At 37.5% G+C, this 22,550-nt stretch overlaps 1 protein-coding gene across 4 annotated transcripts in view; it reads left to right on the plus strand.

Annotated features, from left to right (window-relative positions):
* Positions 1-22,550, plus strand: part of TBCK (TBC1 domain containing kinase) — a 209,918-nt gene that overhangs the window by 12,665 nt on the left and 174,703 nt on the right. For all 4 annotated transcript variants that reach the window (XM_061419450.1, XM_061419452.1, XM_061419451.1 and 1 more), the window contains exon 3: positions 4,588-4,660. In XM_061419450.1, coding sequence (XP_061275434.1) covers positions 4,588-4,660 — 73 coding nt within the window. The remainder of the gene's footprint in view (positions 1-4,587; positions 4,661-22,550) is intronic.

The following is a 22,550-nucleotide window of genomic DNA, read 5'->3' on the forward strand; positions in this document are numbered from 1 at the left end:
ATGGCTAGATAGCCTGACAGCTATAGATTAATTGGTTGGAGTTGGTTTATGTGATTGTGGGGGCTGGGTAAGCTAGCCTGAAATCCATAGGGCAGATTATCAACGACAAAGGCTAATTTTTATATAATAGCTAAAGTCATGGTCCCAAGAGTAGAGTTTCTTCTCCAGAGAAGACTGGATTCTGCTCTTGAGGAGTTAGTAACTCATTGAATCAGGACCACCAAGATTATCTAGGGTAATCGTCCTTACTCACATTAAACTAATTGTAGATTTTAATCAATTATTTAATGCCTTCACAGTAACACCTAGGCTAGCGTTTGAATAACTGAAGACTATATAGCCTAGCCTGTTGACTCATAAAACTGACCATCACAGTGACCTAGTAACAATACTGTTTCTTAAGCACAGAATTACCCTTTATCAGTTTGACTGTGTAAATATTTATTTAGGTATTTTATTTAAAAGGTGATGAGCTAGTCTCAGTTTTTACTGTGAATAAAGAAAGAATTGTGAAGGTGAAGTCGCTCAGTCGTGTCCGACTCTTTGCAACCCCGTAGACTGTAGCCTACCAGGCTTCTCTGTCCATGGGATTCTCCAGGCAAGAATACTGGAGTGGGTTACCATTTCCTTCTCCAGGGGATCTTCCCGACCCAGGGATCAAACCCGGGTCTCCGTCATTGGAGGCAGATGCTTTAACCTCTGAGCCATCAGGGAAGCCCAAAGAAAGAATGATGTGTAACTGTATTCTAATAAACTTTCATATTATCTTAACACATTCACAATTTACCTCTTTCTCTAAGTTAAAAGTTTTTTAAAATCTTTCATTTAGTCCCTCTTTTTACTCAACTACTTTATTATCTGTGGTGCTTAATATTGTGCTCTCTTCCATTTCTTAGCATTGGCTTAAAACTTACAGTTCAAGCTGTATGTACACTACAGAGATACTTGGCACTCATCAAATATTTCATATAGGAAAGATTATTTCATGGTTCTTGTATGTTCCACTCTTTAAAGTTCATCTTGGTGTCACATTTGTTTTTTATAAATAATGCTACTATATTGCTGACATATTTGGCATGTTATGATTCTCAGATATCTTTGTCATATTTTATTCTGTGAAACTATATTGTTTTATAACAAGCAGAAGTTATTTTCAAACAGTTGTTTAGAGATTCAGGATGAAGTCTCTCTAATGATTTTTTGGAGAAAAACCTGGTTCATATTGGAAACATTGTCTTGGTATATATTCCATTACCTCTGGGAGAATCTTTGATATTCTGCCAGGATTATGGGTCTGCTATATTAAAGTAATATTTACTTTAAAGTTCCTTAGGATCCTGAAGCTTTGGCAAACTCTAGTTTATGGAGCTTTGAAGGAGTTTCCTGAAGAAACTTGATAATTTTTTTTTCTAAATCATTGTAAACCTGACAAATTTTATATTAATGCCAAACACTTTAGATATGGAGACTTGTGAATATTAATTTAAAATTATTAATTAATGGAGTATGCACATTTTAGCATATTCTGATGGTCTTTTATATTAAAATCAGTGCTATTGTGGTATTATTACACCTAGTTTACAGAGCAGGCATATACTTTTCTACACAAGACAGATTTCTATTTAGAAAATGACAGTCATTATATGAGACTTATTCATTTCTAATGGCCACATTGAGCCTTTGCTCAAGTTAACTAATTTAATAGGTATTTTTAAATTAGATGTATATGTTTGAGATATCATGTTAGACACTGGTGATGCATTTTGAACAAGATCAAAATCTTTCCTGCCATCAGGAAATGCATCTAGTATCTAGTAAAGAACAAAGATATTAGATAAAAATGTATACAAATCCTTAGGATTTCAAATAAATGCTACAAAAGAAAAGTACACTGTGAAATAGATTATATTATAGAAGGAGCAAATTGATTTGGGGGACCAGGAAAGTATTTCTGGAGGAAATCACATTTAACTGTATAGTACTAATAATAGCTAACACTTAGTGATTCTTACATGCCAGGTCCTTATTTTATATTAACTCATTTCAACCTCACAACAGCTCTATGGGTTAGGTCCTTATTTTTCCCCCATTTTGCAGAAGAGGAAACCTTGGCATAGAGAGGTTAGCAAACTAATGAGTATTAAACCTAAAATTTGAGCCCAAACCAAATAGTCTGTGCTCTTAATCGCTGTGTTTCATGATAGGAGTTCACTGGGAGAAAAACAGGGAAGATCATGTTAGGCAATGGGAATCCATGTAATAGTACTTTAAGGTAGGAAAGGTGAAGGAAGACCAGTTACCCAGTGTAACTGGAAGTTGGTGAGCAATACACAAAATAACAAAAAACAAGGCTAGACAGGGAGTTACATATTCACTTTTATTAATTATTATTTTAGCACTTAGATTTTAGTATGAAAATATGTTGGGGGGCAGTAACAATTAATCAGAGATGACTGGTTAAGAGATTGTTGTAGTAATCTAGTAAGAAATGATGTTGGCTTGGACCCAGATTGTGGCAAATGAAGCAAACTGCAGATTCTGTAGACATTTGAGAGATAGGAATAGCAGTGCCTTTTCTTTGGATTTGAGAAATGGAGATGACTCCTAACTTTGTAGCCTGAGCAGCTAGCAGGATAGTGGTACCATTTACCGGTACTAAAGGGAAAGGCTTAAGGAGCAAACTATAAATTCAGTTTGAGTTCTGTTGAGTTTGAGGTGACTTTTATATTAAAGTGAGAAATTGGCTATGGAGTTTAAAAGAGAACTCTGGGCTTGATGTAAAATTTAGGAGTTTTTCAGCCTTGGGAGTAAATAAGGAGAAAACCCAGTTGAAGACCCAAAATCAAAGATGGAGGAACTAGAAGTATTTAAACTTGGGTAGAAGAGTTACCAGTCTACCGAGGAGACTAAGGAAGGTAGCCAGTGAGGTGTAAGGAAAACTGACAGAAATGCTGCTTCCCGTTTTGGTTTTCTGGCAGTATTGTTTGCTTTTTTCCTTCTAGATCTTCACAGTTGTGCTAAATCACTTGGAATTCAATTTTGCATGCTTTTTTCTGTATTGAATTGAAGAACTAGACCTTTTTATCTCACAGCTTTCTTTCCTATTATTTTTTTTTTCTCTTCATTTCATGGTCTTTCAAATTTAATTTTCTTTAGGTTCCTGTTCAGATCACCTGGAGCTCTTTTTTTTTTCTCCCTGAAAGTGATGGTAGTCATTTGTAGTAGTTTAAATTTTGTGTTTCAGGTCATTCTATATAATGCCACAACCTCAGTTTGAGCTTCCAAGAAGTGACCCATACAATACCCTGCCCTCACACTTCACTTGGTTGCCTGTACACCATTGTCCGTCATGTCTGCTCTCAGCAGGCCAGATCTGACCTTACCTTGAACCAGTGCTTACTGAGAGTTTTTCCTTTTACTGGATCGCCTCCTCTGAAATTTTTCCTGTCTTCTGCTTTCATTTCTCTACCTTTGCCACCAAACCTCTATGTAGTCATCACTATTTCCGGTCCCGTTTTACTTTACTTCTTTTTCTTGTCTGAGTTTGCCATCTGAGAAGGAAATGGCAACCCACTCCAATATTCTTGCCTGGAAAATCCCATGGACAGAGGAGCCTGGTGGGCTACAAACCACAGGATCACAAAGAGCTGGACGTGACTTAGCAACCAAACCACCACCACCACCACCATTTTGTGTTTACTTTCTTCCTTATCTTAGAACTCATTCTGCATACATATACATAAAACCCCAATTTCCTTTAAAAACTTACTCTCCCCTGAAATGACGTTATCAAATCCCCAGCCACTTGTGAGCCCAATTGCACCTTTCTCTGGTTCCTCTCACGTTGTTTCATCTAGAAAGAAAGAGTTTGTTGATCTGCTACTGTGTCAGACAATGTGTCAATCAATAATTAACTAATGATTACATTAAACATATATGGACTGACCTTCAAAACGGTGCTGACTTATTCTTAGACAGTTGATCTGTTGGAAAATAAAAATTCCATCATACTATATATTGTGCTCACGAAAATTTTATATTATTACTAATCTCAGCAGGCCCCATGATGTTACAAACAATCACAAGTTGATTTTCACTTCCTTCTCCATAATCGTGATTCAGAACATTTCTACTTTTCTCCAGTTTCTGAATTCAGTTTCAGAGACCTTATGTTTGAGCCAGACTGTCAAGACAGTTTGTCCCTAGATCCCAGTTTCCCCTTCACTTCAAAATTTCTTTATATCTTCATCCAAGCTTTTCCTTCTGCTAGCCTGTGTCAGAAGAAGGATTACTTCTTTTTGCCAAAGGTAAACCTTTCCAGCTGTTTTTCCTAATGCACAGGGGAGAAATCATAGAGAAAAACACAAAATGAAGATTGTTATTTGATGTATTGTTTTCTAACACATTTACCTTGTTATTCTAGATATCTGATTTTTATGAAGTTAATACAGACTTTGAAAAGCTCTTTTCAAATATCATTTGTACTATATGTTAATATCTTTAGTGGAGTATATTATTGTGTTACTAAAACATTGTATTAATCAAATATAACGTGCCTTTGTTTTTTTTTCTTTTTTCTTCGCTCAGAGAGATTGGTGGTGGTAGCTGAACACTGTGAACGGAGTCTAGAAGACTTGCTCCGTGAAGGGAAACCCGTGAGGTACTGTGTGTAATAGCAGGACAGTTAAATGCAAAGCAGAAACTGGCAAACAAAAAGGCATTGTACCTAGAAACTGCAGGGTCTTAGTTCCTTCTGTTATTTGTTTAATGATAAAATCCGGTTGTAAATTCTCATTTTAGGAAAATTAATTCACAGGCCTCATAGAAATTCAGCATTGACATTATCCAGTGTTCAGCTTTTGTAGGCATTCTGCAAAGTACTTGACAAAAAGTTACCAAAGAGGATATATGTGAAAACTTGAAATCTTTTTAGTACTAAGCTTTTCTTTAACATAGCTGAAGTTAAGAGAATTTTCCAGAGACAAGTACATGGTAACTTCTCACAGGGGACTGGTATTCCTAGGAACATGGTAAAGTGTATAAACTAAGGCCATGTTGAAGAATAGAGAGAAATACTCATCATGGCTTGGGTGGAATCTAATCATACAGTTTAAATTCAGCTATTTCAATGACATATGAAATTTGCTTTCTATCTCAGGCATTTTTGGAAAGAAAAATGTGTGATCTAAACTTTATTGTAAATGTACTATTAAATGAGCTTCTTCACTGATTTTCTGAAATTATCTTAAAATTATGAAAAATATTTTTAATGAATAAAAGTGTACTAAAGCAATGAAGATTGCTTGCCTTGAGCTTTTATATGATTGTAATTATCCATCCTACATTGAACTGCTGCTGCTGCTAAGTCACTTCAGTCGTGTCTGACTCTGTGCGACCCCGTAGATGGCAGCCCACCAGGCTCCCCCGTCCCTGAGATTTTCCAGGCAAGAACACTGAAGTGGGTTGCCATTTCCTTCTCCAATGCATGAAAGTGAAAAGTGAAAGTGAAGTCGCTCAGTCGTGTCTGACTCTTAGCGATCCCATGGACTGCAGCCCACCAGGCTCCTCCATCCCTACATTGAACAAATATTCCTATTCTTGGTGTCAATACTTTTTAATCATTGCTATATTATAGATAATGATACATCTTTTTCAAGGGTGGAAAAATTTGTGTCTTAATAAATGGTAGTAATTTAATAGCAGCAAAAGAAGTAAGTTAGATAAAAGTATTTTCATTGCTACTTTAAATGGTTTGGTTTAAGTGGTATCTGGAATGCAAGATGCAGATATCAAATCCACTATTGCCTCGCTTGCTTTTTTAGAAAAGTCTAATGTGACCATAGTAATAAAAGTGGCTTTTCTGTATTAAACATAACTTAGTAAATATGTTTTTATAAATATAATTTTTGCATGTCACAAATCTTTGATTATATTTGTTAAAGAACATATTGCTCTTTGCTCACCAATTTAAATTTATACTTTAATTTATAGGCCACCTATTCTAAAAAAAGAAAAGAAAAATCTTCATGAAAGTTCAGTTCAGTCATTTCCGACTCTTTGTGACCCCATGGACTGCAGCACGCCAGGCCTCCCTGTCCATCGCCAGCTCCCAGAGTTTACTCAAACTCATGTCTGTTGAGTCAGTGATGCCATCCAACCATCTCATCCTCTGTCGTCCCCTTCTCCTCCCCACTTCAATCTTTCCCAGCATCAGGGTCTTTTCAAATGAATCAGTTCTTCGCATCAGGTGGCCAAGGTATTGGAGTTTCATCTTCAACATCAGTCCTTGCAATGAGTATTCAGGACTGATCTCCTTTAGAATGGACTGGTTGGATCTCCTTGCAGTCCAAGGGACTCTCAGGAGTCTTCTCCAACACCACAGTTCCAAAGCATCAATTCTTCTGCGCTCAGCTTTCTTTATAGTCCAGCTCTCATGTATGGAGTCCAACTCAATACCTGACTACTGGAAAAACCATAGCTTTGACTAGATGGACCTTTGCTGGCAAAGTAATGTCTCTGCTTTTGAATATGCTATCTAGGTTGGTCATAACTTTTCTTCCAAGGAGCAAGCATTTTTTAATTTCATGGCTGCAGTCACCATCTGCAGTGATTTTGGAGCCCCCCAAAATAGTCTGTCACTGTTTCCAGTTTCCTCTTCTATTTGCCATGAAGTGATGGGACCAAATGCTGTGATCTTAGTTTTCTGAATGTTGAGTTTTAAGCCAACTTTTTCACTGTCCTCTTTCACTTTCATTAAGAGGCTCTCTAGTTCTTCTTCCCTTTCTGCCATAAGGGTGGTATCATCTGCATATTTGAGATTATTGATATTTCTCCCGGCAGTCTTGATTCCAGCTTGTGCTTCTTCCAGCCCAGCGTTTCTCATGATGTACTCTGTGCTGCTAAGTCACTTCAGTCGTGTCCGACTCTGTGCAACCCCATAGACGGCAGCCTACCAGGCTCTCCCATCCCTGGGATTCTCCAGGCAAGAACACTGGAGTGAGTTGCCATTTCCTTCTCCAATGCATGAAAGTGAAAAGTGAAAGTGAAGTCACTAAGTCGTGTCTGACTCTTAGCGACCCCATGGACTGCAGCCCACCAGGCTCCTCCATCCATGGGATTTTCAAGGCAAGAGTACTGGAGTGGGTTGCCATTGCCTTCTCCGTCTCATACACATTACTCTGTATATAAGTTAAATAAGCAGGGTGACAATATACAGCCTTGACATACTCCTTTTCCTATTTGGAACCAATCTGTTGTTCCATGTCCAGTTCTAACTGTTGCTTCTCGACCTGTATACACATTTCTCAAGAGGCAGGTCAGGTGGTCTGGTATTCCCATCTCTTGAAGAAGTTTCCACAGTTTGTGGTGATCTACACAGTCAAAGGCTTTGGCGTAGTCAATAAAGCAGAAATAGATGTTTTTCTGGAAGTCTCTTGCTATTTCTGTGATCCAGCGGATGTTGGCAATTTGATCTCTGATTCCTCTTCCTTTTCTAAATCCAGCTTTAACATCTGGAAGTTCACGGTTCATGTATTGTTGAAGCCTAGCTTGGAGAATTTTAAGCATTATTTTGCTAGCGTGTGAGATGAGTACAATTGTGCAGTGGTTTGAGCATTCTTTGGCATTGCCTTTCTTTGGGATTGGAATAAAAACTGACCTTTTCCAGTCCTGTGGCCACTGCATCTGTGTGGCACTGGAACGAGTGGCAGTGAGGAGATACCCCACGTCCAAGGTCAGGAGCGGCAGCTGCTCTTAGCTGGAGTGGGTGTGAGGAGATACCCCATGTCCAAGGTCAGATAAAACCCAGTAAGACACTAGGAGCTGGAGCAGCTGTGAGGAGATACCCCAGGCCCAAGGGCAAAGGAGAATCCCCAGCAAGATGGTAGGAGGGGCGAATTTGTGTTTAGAATCAAACCCTATTCCCACCAGAGACGCTCAGAGGGCTCAAACAAACCTTGTGCACACCAGGACCCAGAGACCCCACAGAGACTGAGACTCCTAGGTAGAGGAGCCCCTTAAATTTGTGCCCAAGAGGTATCTCATTTGCCTCCTTGTAGTCCCGCCCTGCCTTGGTATTCAATCAAGAAAATGCATGTCCAACAAAATATTTGCACAAGAATGCTTCCAGAAACCTAGTAGCCCCAAACTGGGAAGAATTCAAATGTCCATCAATGGGAGGATAGGTAAGCAGATCGCAGTATGTTAATCAACAATAAAGTGGAATCAACTACTGATATACATAACATGATGAACCTTAGAAACATTATGGTGAGCAAAAGAAAGCAGATACGAAAGTCATATTCTTCTAATTACATGAAGTTTTAAAACAATTAAAACTCACCTACAATGGTAGATATGAAAACAGTGCTTGACCCTGGTTGGGCAGTGGGAATACAGGAACTGATTCCAAGTGGCCTTGAGGGAACTTGCTGGGGAATCGACATTTTTACATCTTGATTGGGGTATTACTTATATAGTACATATACTTGAAAAAGTTGTCAAAATTCACTGACATGTATGCCTTAAGAACATGCATTTCACCTATGTAAATTATACCTCAAAAACTTTTAAGAGCCTGTTGAGATATTTACTTGGCTTGGATTGTGAGTCTCTCATATAGCAACAATATTTGTTGTTAATGAAGATGCTTCATCCAGTGACATACTTTTGTATTTTTTTGTTTCTATAAGAAGAATTAGTATGAATTAGTTATTGTTGAGTAACAAACTACTTCAGCACTTAGCAGCTTAAAACAATAATAAGCATTTATCAATTTATATAATTTCCCTGGGTCAGGAATTCAGGAATGTTCAGCTGAGTGGATTTTTAGCTCAGGATCTCATGTCTGTGCAGTCAGTGTATCAGCTGGGGCTGTAGTCATCTGAAACCTCCATTAGGGATTCGAGATCTGTTTCTAAGTTAGCTCACTCATTTGGTGCTGGTTGTTGACAGGAGGTTTAATTTCCTCCCTGTCTTGAGGGCCTTTCTGCAGACCTCTTGGCTGAATTCTTGCAGTATGGTGGTTGGCCTTTCCTAGAGTGAGTGAGTGAGCGGTCTAAGAGATGAGAGGAAACAAAGTGGAACCTGCAATGCCTTTTATGACCTCGCCTCAGGAGCGAGGTCTTATTGGATAGAAAGGTCGGCCATTAACTCTGTTCATTTGGGAGTAGACAACACAAGAATGTGAATCCCAGGAATCCAGGGGCATTGGGGGTCATCTTAGAGGCCAGCTATCACAGAAGTCTTGAAGATCATACAAGTATTAAAAAATCTGGGGGCGGGGAATGGGAATGAAATACTAAATCAACATTAACACTAACTGAAAAATAAAGTTCCCAAAATTATTCAGTACTCATTTAGGGCACTTGGGATGGAAGAAAGGAAGACGTTTACACCAGGAAGAGGGGATAAACAATTAAGGGCATGTCCAGAAGTACCAGAGGACATAGCTCTGCTACAACTGGAATTGCTTTACATCATCTAAATTGATGTTACCCAAGGTCTTATGCTCCCAGCCATTGCTGGGGACTCTTTAAACCACAAGCAGAGTAGTTCTCTGTCATCAGGATGGTAGTAACTGTAGGATGTTCCTTCTGATCTCCGTGTTTCCTCTCTGCCCATATACTGATGCATCCTTCTTGGACTTACTAAAAGAACTGAAGGAGAGAGAACCTGGTGACTCAGAAGACAAATTTCCGTTTTCATCATTTTATCTCAACTCTGTCCTTTTACTTTATTTACATTTGTATTGTATAAGGACACAATTGCCATTGTTTTACCAATAAGATTAAATCCATTAGCTCATGAAAAGTTTTACTTTTCTGTTCCTGTCATTGTTTATCCTTGTTTTAGAGATAATAAATCTCATAGTGTTAAACACCATTAGTCTCAACAGTGTACAGGTATAAAGAGGCCACCTTTCTTTAATGCCTTTGTATATGTCTTCATGAGGATGAAATGTTATAGGTGGATGCATATTCTTTGAGTAGTTAGTGGAACATCAATAGGATTAAATGCAAATTTCATATTGTCTTTCATGCCATTTACATAGTCTTTCTCATTTATTTAAAAGAGTCCTTGATAGTCTTACGGGTCTTTGTAATTTCTTCAAGTAAGATATGTTTAAACATTTATGTAAAGTACTTTTTAAAATCATTTTGGCACTAGATTAAAATTCAGTATTTCCCTTGCTTGTTTTGGAATATAACATTCAGCACTTGCCACCTTTGAGTAAAAATGCTTCTGTCGGGTTCAGTTCCAAGTTGTTATCTGATCTATCCATCTAAATTATCTTTGTTGTAAACTATTTGACTTTCCACATATTTGCATTAATTTTGTCTCCAGTAACAGAGCTGTTTCATGTGCAGAGTTGATGTGCTACAATTTTAATTAATTCTATAACTTGTTTGTGGAAAGTAAGAAGATGTTCTTATGGCTTATAAATCAGTTCTTTCCCTTAACTGCCAAAAGTAAGCATCCTGCACCTGTAAGAAAGGCTGATGAAAAGTAAACAGGAAATCTATTTAGATGGGTTTGCTATTTGAGACCCATGATTTTTACTTGTCCATCTGTCTCTGTTGCAAAACTGTAAGTGTCCACTTGTCTGGTAGCTCAGTTCAGTTCAGTCGGTCAGTCGTGTCTGACTCTTTGCGACCCCATGAATCGCAGCACACCAGGCCTCCCTGTCCATCACCAACCCCCGGAGTTCACTCAGACTCACGTCCATCGAGTCAGTGATGCCATCCAGCCATCTCATCCTCTGTCGTCCCCTTCTCCTCCTGCCCCCAATCCCTGCCAGCATCAGGGTCTTTTCCAATGAGTCAGTTCTTCGCATGAGGTGGCCAAAGTATTGGAGTTTCAGCTTCAGCATCAGTCCTTCCAATGAACACCCAGGACTGATCTCCTTTAGGATGGACTGGTTGGATCTCCTTGTAGACCAAGCTATTTGCAGTTAATTATCCAAACTTAAGCATCATTTAAGGCATCGATCTTACTGGATTTATATTTTAAAGAAAATTTTGCATCTTCTGTAAAATCATTGGTTCAAGGAATAGACTAATGAAAACTAGAAACTTAAGTAAGTAAGAGTCTGGTGTCAATTTACTCACTAATTTTTTTCACAATAAATTTAGTATCTTTAAAGCAATATGTGTACTAAAACATTATGATAGTAATTTGTACCACAACTGTATTGTAATTTAAGACTATCTGGAGTTTTCAGATCTCACTAGAAAATTGTGTTCTTTTTATAATTTTAATAGCCATAAAATGCTTTCAAGAATTCATGTTATCCAAACCAAAGATAATAATTTTGTACTATGATCTGGAACTAATTAATGAGTCAGTCTTTTATGAATTAATGTTATTTGTGGGGTTAGTTTGCTAACTTGGCTTGAAAGAGGAAACTCACCATTTTCTTTAGAATCTATTCAAGCTTGAATCTAAGGAATTAATTTTTAGAGTTTGCTGCTCTCTTTTCAGTGGTTTTTATATGTTACTTGTGCCAGAGTTCTCTCTCGCCAGTATTCTCTCCAGTTTCAGTTAAATGATCAAAATTATTTTCTGGAAACATAGAAGCATGGAATTCAATTAAACTCCTATAACCAGTACATTTCAAGGAAAAAAAAAAAATAGTGTTTGAAAGATTTGTTTGAAGTCATCTCATATTTGGTGCCTGTGAATCTATTTAATTGCTACCCTAAAGCCAGATTCAAGATACCGAAAAGTGGAAAATCTTAAACTGTATCTCATTTCTAAAATATTTTCCAGAGAATATTTAAAAAGAGATAACACCTTTGTCACTCCCCTTAAAGTAAGCATGAGGAAAATGGCTTGCCTTTTAAGTCTAGGTGTTATTTGGAAAGTATTTCCCGATAGAGCATGTACTTTTTCTTAATCTATAAAAGTGCCAGCAAGTAGAGTTCATAGACAGATATTCAGCAGAGTTTTGGCACTGGAGGTAAAGTTCCTGCATTGTCCTCAAATTTTCAAGTGAAGGCAGGGTGAGTAGTGCAGGCATATTTCTTTAATAAAAGGTAGTTTGTCATATGTTTTTAGGGTTATGGTTTTGAAAATTTACCAGAGAAACATCAGCATTGCAGAGGTTATATGTGAAACTTTGATGGGAAGCAGGCTGTGTCTGCAGTTGTTCACTAGCTTGATGGAAAACATGATCTGACTTACTCAATGAGTAAGTTTTATTTGCCCCTATTAAAAGACTGCTCACTCACTGATTTAGATATTCCAAAGGTTTTTTGAACACATTCTAGAGTATGTTCCACAGATGGATAATGAGCCACAGGTCACTGTCATCAGAAATAGGTAGTAGATACTCTTATTTTAGAATATAACCTGAGAGTAGAAATTAAGACTTTTGTACACATTTTTTGCCTTCAAGGGCCCTAGTTTCAGAATGCATTAGAAATTACAGTAGAGTCAAGTAACTTAGAGATTTATGTAATTGATATTTATTTTTCTTCTAGGTTTACTTGTTTTGTTTAAAGACAGATTCTCCGGGCAAGAATAGTGGAATGGGTGGGTTGCCATACCCTCCTTCAGGGGATCTTCCCAACCCCTGAATCGAACCCAGGTCTCCTGCACTGCAAACAGATTCTTTACCGTCTGAGCCACCAGGGAAGCCCTAAAGGCAGAAAATAATGCCCCCAAAAGATGCTTTTCACTCAGGCATGGCATCTTGCAGCTATCTTTTACTTTCTCTCTCTTTTGTACTATTTATACCGTTTGTCACTGAGTATTGTTCATACACCCTTGGTGATATTTTGCTGTCCTCTACATTCTTTAGTTAGGCCTTTATTAACAAAGAGTTTGACTATTGCGTTGCAACATTCTCTTAACTGCTCATACTGCCTTTAGTTTTTCCACACTCCAGTTACTTCTACTTTCTACTGCTATAAGAGTATTGTTAAAGATCAGTGCATTGCTAAGTTGCTTCAGTTGTGCCAACTCCTTGAGACCCTATGGACTTTTGCTTGCCAGGCTCCTCTGTCTATGGGATTCCCCAACAGGAATATGGGAGTGGATTGCCATTTGCATTTCTGCTAAAAACATCTGGTGGCTCTGTGTATGTGTGTTTGTGTGTGTGTGAAGAAAATGCATTTTATAGCCATTGGATTTGCCTTCAGACTCTCTAAATTATTTCCAAAGAGTGTCTGAGTTTTTCAAGTAGTTTTTACTGTTGCCAATATATGATTGAAGAGATTGAGTGCCACAGAATTGAAGTGTACCAAGAATACCAAGCTGTGTTTTTGCCCAGTGGTATATCTGTAGTCTTTGGCACAATGTACATAACACTTCTTCAAGTAATTCACTTACCTCTGTCCCCTTCTATACCTTATCACTGAACCAAAGCAAAAACTATATTTTCTCCAAGTTCCTTCTTTACAGTGTATCTCTAATTGTAAGGTACCTTTCCCCTTCTAGCTTATAATTATTTTCCTGCAGTTATTTAATTAAGGAAGGTATAGCTTCCTTTCCAGAGAAGGCAATGGCAAGCCACTCCAGTACTCTTGCCTAGAAAATCCCATGGATGGAGGAGCCTGGTAGGCTGCAGTCCATGGGGTTGCTACAAGTTGGACGCGACTGAGCGACTTTACTTTCACTTTTCACTTTCACGCAATGGAGAAGGCAGTGGCAACCCACTCCAGTGTTCCTGCCTGGAGAATCCCAGGGATGGCAGAGCCTGGTGGGCTGCCGTCTATGGGGTCGCACAGAGTCGGACACGACTGAAGCAACTTAGCAGCAGCAGCAGCTTCCTTTCCTTTAATTAACCGTACATTTTAACATGCATACAGTATTTTTAAATTTTTCTGTCTTCCAAAGTTGTTAGCATAAGAGTTTATGTATAATTAATGTGTTAAAAATTAACTGTTGAATGAACTAATATTTTAGTTTAGTCATGCAGTTGAATTCCAGTTCCCGATTATCATCCTTTTAATCATGTGTCATAATTCTGTTTCCCAAACAAATGAGTTTTGGTGAAAGTAAGATATAAATGTATCTTAGCAACTTATTCTTTTATTGGAAATACATTTATTTCCAAGATTTTTGTTTGTTTGTTTTCTTTAAAAATGGAGGGCTTCCCAGGTGGTGCTACTGGTAAAGAATCTGCCTGCAATGCAGGAGACAAGACATGAGATGCAAGTTTGATCCCTGGGTCAGGACGATCTCCTGGAGAAGGGAATGACTACCCATTCCCGTATTCTTGCATGGAGAATTCCATGGACAGAGGAGCCTGGCAGGTGACTGTGGTCATAAAGGGTCAGACATGACTGAGTGACTAAATTTTTTTTTTTTGGAATGATTAAAGGAGACAAACTGTCGATTTCCTTTCTCATGACTCTGGAGAATTCACTTCTAAGCTCATGCAGGTTGTTGGCAGAATTCAGTTCCTTGCAATTGTAGGACTGATTTCCCCATTTTCCTTGATTACTATCAGTGAGGGGCTCTCTCAGCTTCTAAAAGTCATCTTCATTCCTTATCATGTGGCTGTCTCCATCTCCAAAGCCAGCAATGGAGAATATCCCTCATATCACATCTTGCTCATTGCTGGCTTATTCCCATTGTTGGTAGAATTTGGTTCCACACACTTGTAGGACTGAGATCCCTGTTTCCTTGCTGGCTGTTGGCCTAAACAGCCATCTTAGCTTCTAGAGGCTGCCACCATTCCTATATCTCTAACCTCTAGATCCAGATTTCAAGGGCTCCTGTGATGAGTTCAGCTATACCATAGAATATAACATGATCATTAAAGTAAAATCTATCCTATTCATCATCTTGGGGATTATGCCAGGTGGACATCAGAAAGTTTGCATTTGGGGAACCATGTTAGAATCCTGTCTACCACAATTTGGTTAGTAAAAATTTGAGAAAAAAATTTTAATTTTATAGCAAGTGTCATTTGGCATTCTCTTTTGTATTTGTATTGTATTGGCTGAGATGGTGGGAACTGTGATGTGTCCGGGGTCACCAGTGCCCAGCTTCAGTGATTCAATAGAAGCACTCACAGAACTCAGATGTTATTTTACTCATGGTTTCATTATACTCACTGCAGCAAAGCAGTACAAAGCGAAATCCAACAAAGAGAAAACTGTAGGGCAAGATAATGGTGGAAACCAGGCCCAAAGCTTTCCCGAGTTTCTCTCCCAGGAGAGTTGTAGAAGATGTACTTAATTTCTCCAACGAAAAAAATGTGACAATATGTGCAAACTATTGCCTATTAGAGAAACTTGTCTGAGCCTAGGAGGAATTTTATTGGTGGTTGGTCACAGAGGTACCTAACACCTGTGTGACTGATTGCAGTTAATGATGCTCCAGACCCCCCCAGAAGGAAAGCAGGTGTTCAACATAAATCACATTGTTTGCACAAGCTATTTAGACAAGCTTCAGTGATTCAAGGCCTCAAATGGGCAAAACTTATCAGTTAAGTTTTCCAAGAGCATAATTCCCCAAAGCCCTAGGAAAATAGGCACCTTTGGGAGAATGTGCAAGATTTGAGATTGATGAGAGATTCCTTTGTGAGGAAGTATTAAAGTAGATTTTATAGCTACTCCAGTAATTCAGGAAATATGTTGTGACTACAGAACAGCGATTGCTGGTCTTGTTCAGTTAGGGTTGTGTACACTTTTTTTCACCCATCAACAAAATATTAGCTCTCCTTTGTTACTGAAACACATTGCCACAAACATAGCAGCTTAAAACAACACAAATTCATTACCTCATGGTTCTGTAGATCAAAAGTCTGTTGGGTTTGGGTGGATTCTCTGCTTCAGGTCTGGCAAAGGCAAAATCAAAGTGTTGACACAGGTTATTTCCTCTAGAGGCCCTAAGGAAGAATCCATTTCCAAGCTTATTCCCGTTGGTGGTGGTATTTAGTTTCACACAGATGTAGGACTGAGATCCCTGTTTCCTTTCTGGCTGTTGGCCAGGAGTTGCTTTTAGCTTCTAGAGGCTACCACCATGCCCTGGCTCGTGGCCCCATTCCATCATTTTCAAAGCTAGTAGCAGCAGGCCCACTTCTTCTGAGGCTTTGAATCTCTGACCTCTTCAGCCACCCTCTCTGACTTTTCTGCTCTGCTTTTCTACTTTAAGGATTCATGTGATTACTGTGGCCCACCTGGAAAATTTGGGGTACTCTCCCTATATAAAATTAGCTGATTAGCAACATAATTCCATCTGCAAAGACCCTTTCCAGCTGCATCTAGACTGGTGGTTGAATTAAAACCCTGGTGACAAGACTCTTGGGAGGATTCTGCATACTACATTCTTTAAACACATAATTACCAAAGTTTTCCCGCCACACTTGTATCTGAATTCCATATTCTTAATTATACCTCAATTTCTGAAAAGATAAATGAGGGGATTCCATGGCAGTCCAGTAGTTAGAACTCTGTGCTTTCACTGCTGTGGGCCCAGGTTCTATCCCTGGTCAGGGAAGGAAGATCCCACAAGCTGTGTGGCATGGCTAAAAAATAAAATGATTAATTAATTAATTAAGAAATAATCCTTTCAACAATTAGAAGCATGTTTAACTTCTGTATTATTGTCAAAAGAATTTTTTTCTGAGTCATTCAAGTTGTCAGTTATCTTAAGGAAAAAAATCAACCTTTAATAAGGTTTAAATTCAAACTGTCTTATATGCCATTTTCCAGAATTATAGTCAAGAGTAAAGTAAACCCTTTGTTGTTAATATAAAATTCCTTTTGTGGAGAGGGAGCTACTTCAGTGTCTATGTACAAAAAGACTGGCCAGAGACCATATAAATATGTTGATATAGAGTGCTGACCTGTTGTTTTCCATTCAGTTCAGTTCAGTCACTCAGTTGTGTCCGACTCTTTGTGACCCCATGAATCGCAGCACACCAGGCCTCCCTGTCCATCACCAACTCCTGGAGTTCACTCAGACTCACGTCCATCGAGTCAGTGATGCCATCCAGCCATTTCATCCTCTGTCATCCCCTTTTCCTCCTGCCCCCAATCCCTCCCAGCATCAGAGTCTTTTCCAATGAGTCAACTCTTCACATGAGGTGGCCAAAGTACTGGAGTTTCAGCCTTAGCATCATTCCTTCCAAAGCACACCCAGGACTGATCTCCTTCAGAATGGACTGGTTGGATCTCCTTGCAGTCCAAGGGACTCTCAAGAGTCTTCTCCAACACCACAGTTCAAAAGCATCAATTCTTCAGTGCTCAGCCTTCTTCACAGTCCAACTCTCACATCCATACATGACCACTGGAAAAACCATAGCCTTGACTAGATGGACCTTTGTTGGCAAAGTAATGTCTCTGCTTTTGAATATTCTATCTAGGTTGGTCATAACTTTTCTTCCAAGGAGTAAGCGTCTTTTAATTTCATGGCTGCAGTCACCATCTGCAGTGATTTTGGAGCCCCCAAAAATAAAGTCTGACACTGTTTCCCCATCTATTTGCCATGAAGTGATGGGACCAGATGCCATGATCTTCGTTTTCTGAAACACTTTTTTATTTTTTAGGCCAAATACATCTTCAATTGAAAGTTTTAGTGAAGTAATAGGTACATGCTATTTTGATAGAAAGCATGAGTGAGTGCACAAGAGTAAGGAACTAGAGTAAGGAAGAAAGAGAAGACTGGATTTGGGATGGGGAATATTTGTAATGAGATTATAAACTCATTTGAGGTTGCTGCTGCTAAGTCGCTTCAGTCATGTCCGACTGACTCTGTGCGACCCCATAAACAGCAGCCCACCAGGCTCCCCCGTCCCTGGGATTCTCCAGGCAAGAACACTGGAGTGGGTTGCCATTTCCTTCTCCAACGCATGAAAGTGAAAAGTGAAAGCGAAGTCGCTCAGTCGTGTCCGATTCCTAGCGACCCCATGGACTGCAACCTACCAGGCTCCTCTGCCCGTGGGTTTGCCAGGCAAGAGTACTGGAGTGGGGTTAGGCAGGTAATTTAAGTGAGTAAAGTATACCGAACTGAAACTGGGTTAAACTGGAAAGCAGGTAACATTGAAAAGAGGCAGCTAATCTTCATTCGGGAGCTGCAGCCTCATGTTGCCTTGTGAGAATGTGTCCTGGTGTTACCGTCTCTTTCAGATTTTCTAAAGGACTTAGATTCTAGATTCTTATATGAGAACCTCTGAATTTCTTAACATTTTCAACTAGTTAAAAAGTTTTAAAACACTGTGACCCAAGCAAAACAAAGTAATGAGCTAAATTTGGCCAATGGGCAGCCAGTTTACAATAGCTGGTCTAAGAATCTTAAGTTATTGCTGGCAGAAACTTTATGGTTTATCTGATTTAAATGAATGGGGGTCATGTTGAAAAGAAGGGAAAAGTACTGGTTTTTCTTTTTAACTTTTAAGAGTCATTCACTTATTTAACACATTGGAAAGAAAAGGTGAGATATCTGGCTTTTCTAATTTTACTAGTGTGGTGGGAATTATATACTTGTAAAAGATTGTTTTTTGTTTTAATAATAGAATGATCTGAGAATGATCGGACCCATCTGTGTTGGAAATTATTTTCACCTATGAAAACTTTATGCTTTAAAAAAATCTGTATAGCCTCAGTGGTCAACTGTCACAGCATTTTTTCCATTTACTGATTGTTTTGCCTCTTATTAAGCAAATTAATTCCTTCAGTGAGTGAGGACATTTCAGTAAACTAACTCAGATAGGAGTTACACTGACTTTAAGGGAACACCTTGAATTTTATTCTGTGGTATTATCTGTACCCATGAAAAGCAAAAGAAGGAGCAGATAGTAATTAAATTAACCAGTCCAATTTCCTATTAGGAATGTTTGAAAAGCAGAAACTGCTGAGTTGATAAATTATAAGATGTCAACACATAAAAGAACACAAATAAGTACTTGCAATAAGTATGTAAGAAGCTCAGAGGGTACTTTTTATTGTCTGATTTTTATCTTTTTTTTTTTTTTTTACTATTTTTTTAAAATGACTGTGGTAGTGGTTATAATATACATCCTTAATTTATCATAGTCTTCCATGAATTAATATTATGCCAGTTCATATATGTCGGAATCTTATAACGACATACTTCTATTCACCATCCTCCTACCCTTTGGTATTGTTGTCATACATTTTACAGTCTATATTAAAGACCTTGAGAAATGAGGAAAAAAATTCTTTTGCATTTAACCACATGTTTACCATTTCCTGAACTCTTAATCCTTTCTTTTGATCCAGGTTTCCATCTGGTATCATTTTTCTTCAGTCTGAAAAACTTCCTTTAAAATTTCTTTTAGTTCAAGTCTGATATAGGCAAATTCTTACAGATTTCAGTCACCTGAAAATGTCTTTATCTGTATATATATGATATATATATCTTTGTCTATATATATCACCTTAAATTTTTTCCTGGTTAATATTTTATTATAAAAAATTTAAAACATAGCAAAGTTGAAAGAATTGTACAATATACCTATATCCTACAATTAACATTTTTCCATCTTTTTCCTTATCATATAACTGCCCATCACACTACCTGCTCATCAACTCATTCTGTTATTTTGATGTGTTTCAAAGTCGGTTACACTATCAGTGAACTTTAACCCTAACTCTTTCAGCATATATATCATTGGGTATAATTCAGTATGTATTTATGATATCTTTTTAGGTAAAATTTATGTTCAGTGAAGTATGAAAACTTGTGTATCGTTTGATGGATTTTGAACAATAAATGCATCTCTGTAGCCCCAATACACATCAAGATTAGGTCACTACCATCTCCCTAGAAAATTTCCTAGTGTCCCTTCCCAGTAAATCTTTGCAGTTCACCCTACCCTTACCTCCCAGAGGCAACTACTTTTCTGAATTTTCCCCCTAAGATTAGTTTTGCTTATTTCAGCACTTATATAATTAGAATTATACAGTATAGACTTTTTTCTGTAAAGATTCTTTCTTTTACCCAAATGTTTCTAAAAGGCATCTAAATGGTTTCATGTACTTATCTTATTCCTTTTTTTATTGTTGTGATGCATTATATTTTATCAATATGCATTTAGCAATTATCCCTTTATGAACTCCTGGGAAATTTCCAGGTTTTTGGCTATTATAACAAGTTGCTGTGAATGTTCTCATAAATCTTTTTTCTGTTTGTGGGCAAATGTTTTCATATCTCTGGGTATATATCTAGCAGTAGAATTGATGGCGTATATATGTATAAGCATATGTGTCTGTGTATGTATTTATATAAGTATATAATTAATACTATTAGAAACCACCAGACCTTTTTCCAAAGTTTTGTACCTTTTACATTTCTGCTTACAGTGTATGAGGGCTCTAGTTCCTCCATATCCTTGTCAGCAGTTAATGTTTCATTCATTAGTCATTGTAGTGAGTATAAAGTGGTATCTCACTGTAAGTTTAATTTGCATTTCCATGATGACTAAAGATGTCGAGTGCTTTTTTGTGTAATGTCGAGTGCTTTTTTGTGTACTTACTTAGCAATCATATCATGACATACATATCTGTTCAATTTGAGGGATCACATTTTTACATGGGTTATTTGCCTTTTTATTACTGATTCATAGTCATTCTTTGTACATTCTCTATAGTCTCCATAAACATGCTTTGCTAGATATTTTTTGCAGGTGTTTTCTGCCAGTATGACTTGCCTATTCTTAAGGTGTATCTTAATAAACAGAGTTATTATTTATAATGAAGTCTAGTGTATTGATTTTTTCCTTTCATAGTTATTGTCTTTTGAGAAACCTTTACCTCTTCCCAAGTCATAAAGATATTCTCATATGTTTTCTCCTTAGAAGCATTATAGTTTTAGATTTTATGGTGGATCTTTGATCTTTCTCAATTTAATATTTGTATATGATGTTCAAGTTCACTTTTTGCCATATGGATGTACAGTTGTTCCAACTCTATTTGTTTAAAAGATTTTACTTGTCCCATTGAATTGCTTTAGTGTTTTTATTGAAAATTAAATGGCCACGTAACTGTAGGTCTGTTTCTGGCCTTCTGTTTTGTTTCATTTATCTCTTTTTCTATCCTTATGCCAGCGCCATACTGTCTTAATTATGCTAACTTTATAGTAAATCTTGAGTCAGGAAATAAAAGTTTCCAAACTTTGTTCTTTTGTTTCAAGATTGCTTTAAATATCTTTGGTTGTTTGCATTTCCAGATATATTTTATAATAAGCGTCTCAGTTTCTGAAAATGTCTGTTGGTATTCTGATTGGGATTGCACTGCATCTACAGACCAATTTGGGAACAACTGACATCTTAACAATATTGTCTTCCAATAAATGAACATGTTGTTTCTATCCAAATTTTTAAGTCTTCTTTAATTTTTCTGAGCAATATTTTATAGTTTATAATGTAGATTTCTTGTTCTTTTGTTAAGTATATTCCACAGTATCTTAGGTTTTGTTGTGATTACATTTATTACAAAATTGTTTTATCTTCCTTGTTCTGCTACCTCGTGTGTAAAAATGCAAGCAGCAAAGGAATAATATATAAAAATACAAACATGAAATAGGTCAAGAAAAACACAAGGCATGAAAATTGTAAGAGAAATGAAGCAGAGGAAGGATAAAAAGGGAAGAAAAAGTTGAAAACATTTCTACTTAATGATGATATAGTTCTTTATGTGCAAATCCTAAGGAGTTAAAAAAAAAAAAAACTACTCTTTGAATTAACAAGGAGTTTAGTAAGGTCATAGGAAAGAAAGCTGATATGAAGATATCAGCAATAAGATGTTCGAATATGTTGCTTGCTTAGCAATTACTTACCCAAACTGTTTAGCCTCTAACTTTTTTCTTAAGTGTTTTCAATTAAATCTTCCTTTTGGAAGATTAAGGAATCCAATGAGGTAGAAAGTGATTTTTTAATGCAGTCTTTGAATAATATTAAGGTCTAGGATAGATTCACCAGCTTATAGTCCCTAGAACTTCGGTGAAACTATTTTAGATAGACAGGGTGCCAGAAATCACCAAACTGGGCACTTATGCTGCAGCAAAGACAAAATTGACATGCTAGTTTCTGTCTAGTGATTATCTGAGATGAGACAGTTGGAAAACTGAGATAGCCAGTGTGTTTGAAGATACTTCCTTAATGTTTTAAGAAAGGACAGTTATTTGTGACTGAATGGAGGGTGATCTTATTTCTTTGTGAATATGGGTTGTTATCATAATTGCTAGGAGGGTCAGAACTATTCTCAGAGAGCAAGCTGGGATCTGATCAATTTTTTGAATACATACTTGATTTGAGCCCCAGTGGACAGCAAAATAAAACATGGGAGAAATTATCTTTGTTTGAAAACAGATTTGAGAGTGGAAGCTGTCAAATGTCCTTCTCGCTCATAGAATAAGCCAAATGTGTCCCTCATAAAATTTTAAAATTTGAGCAAGTCTGCAAGGGTGATCTTGTCAAAATAACAAAACTATCCCCAGATACCTAGAAGAGTTAACTTGTCGAAAGGCGTTCTTTAAAATTATTCATCTGGATGTCACCTAGACTCTCCAAAACGATTTCAGTTTTGGCATAATTGAAGGTTAGAAGTTCTTTCAAACAATGATTGGCCAAAATT

The sequence above is a fragment of the Bos javanicus genome, chromosome 6 (genome assembly GCF_032452875.1).
Source record: "Bos javanicus breed banteng chromosome 6, ARS-OSU_banteng_1.0, whole genome shotgun sequence".
NCBI lineage: Eukaryota > Metazoa > Chordata > Mammalia > Artiodactyla > Bovidae > Bos > Bos javanicus.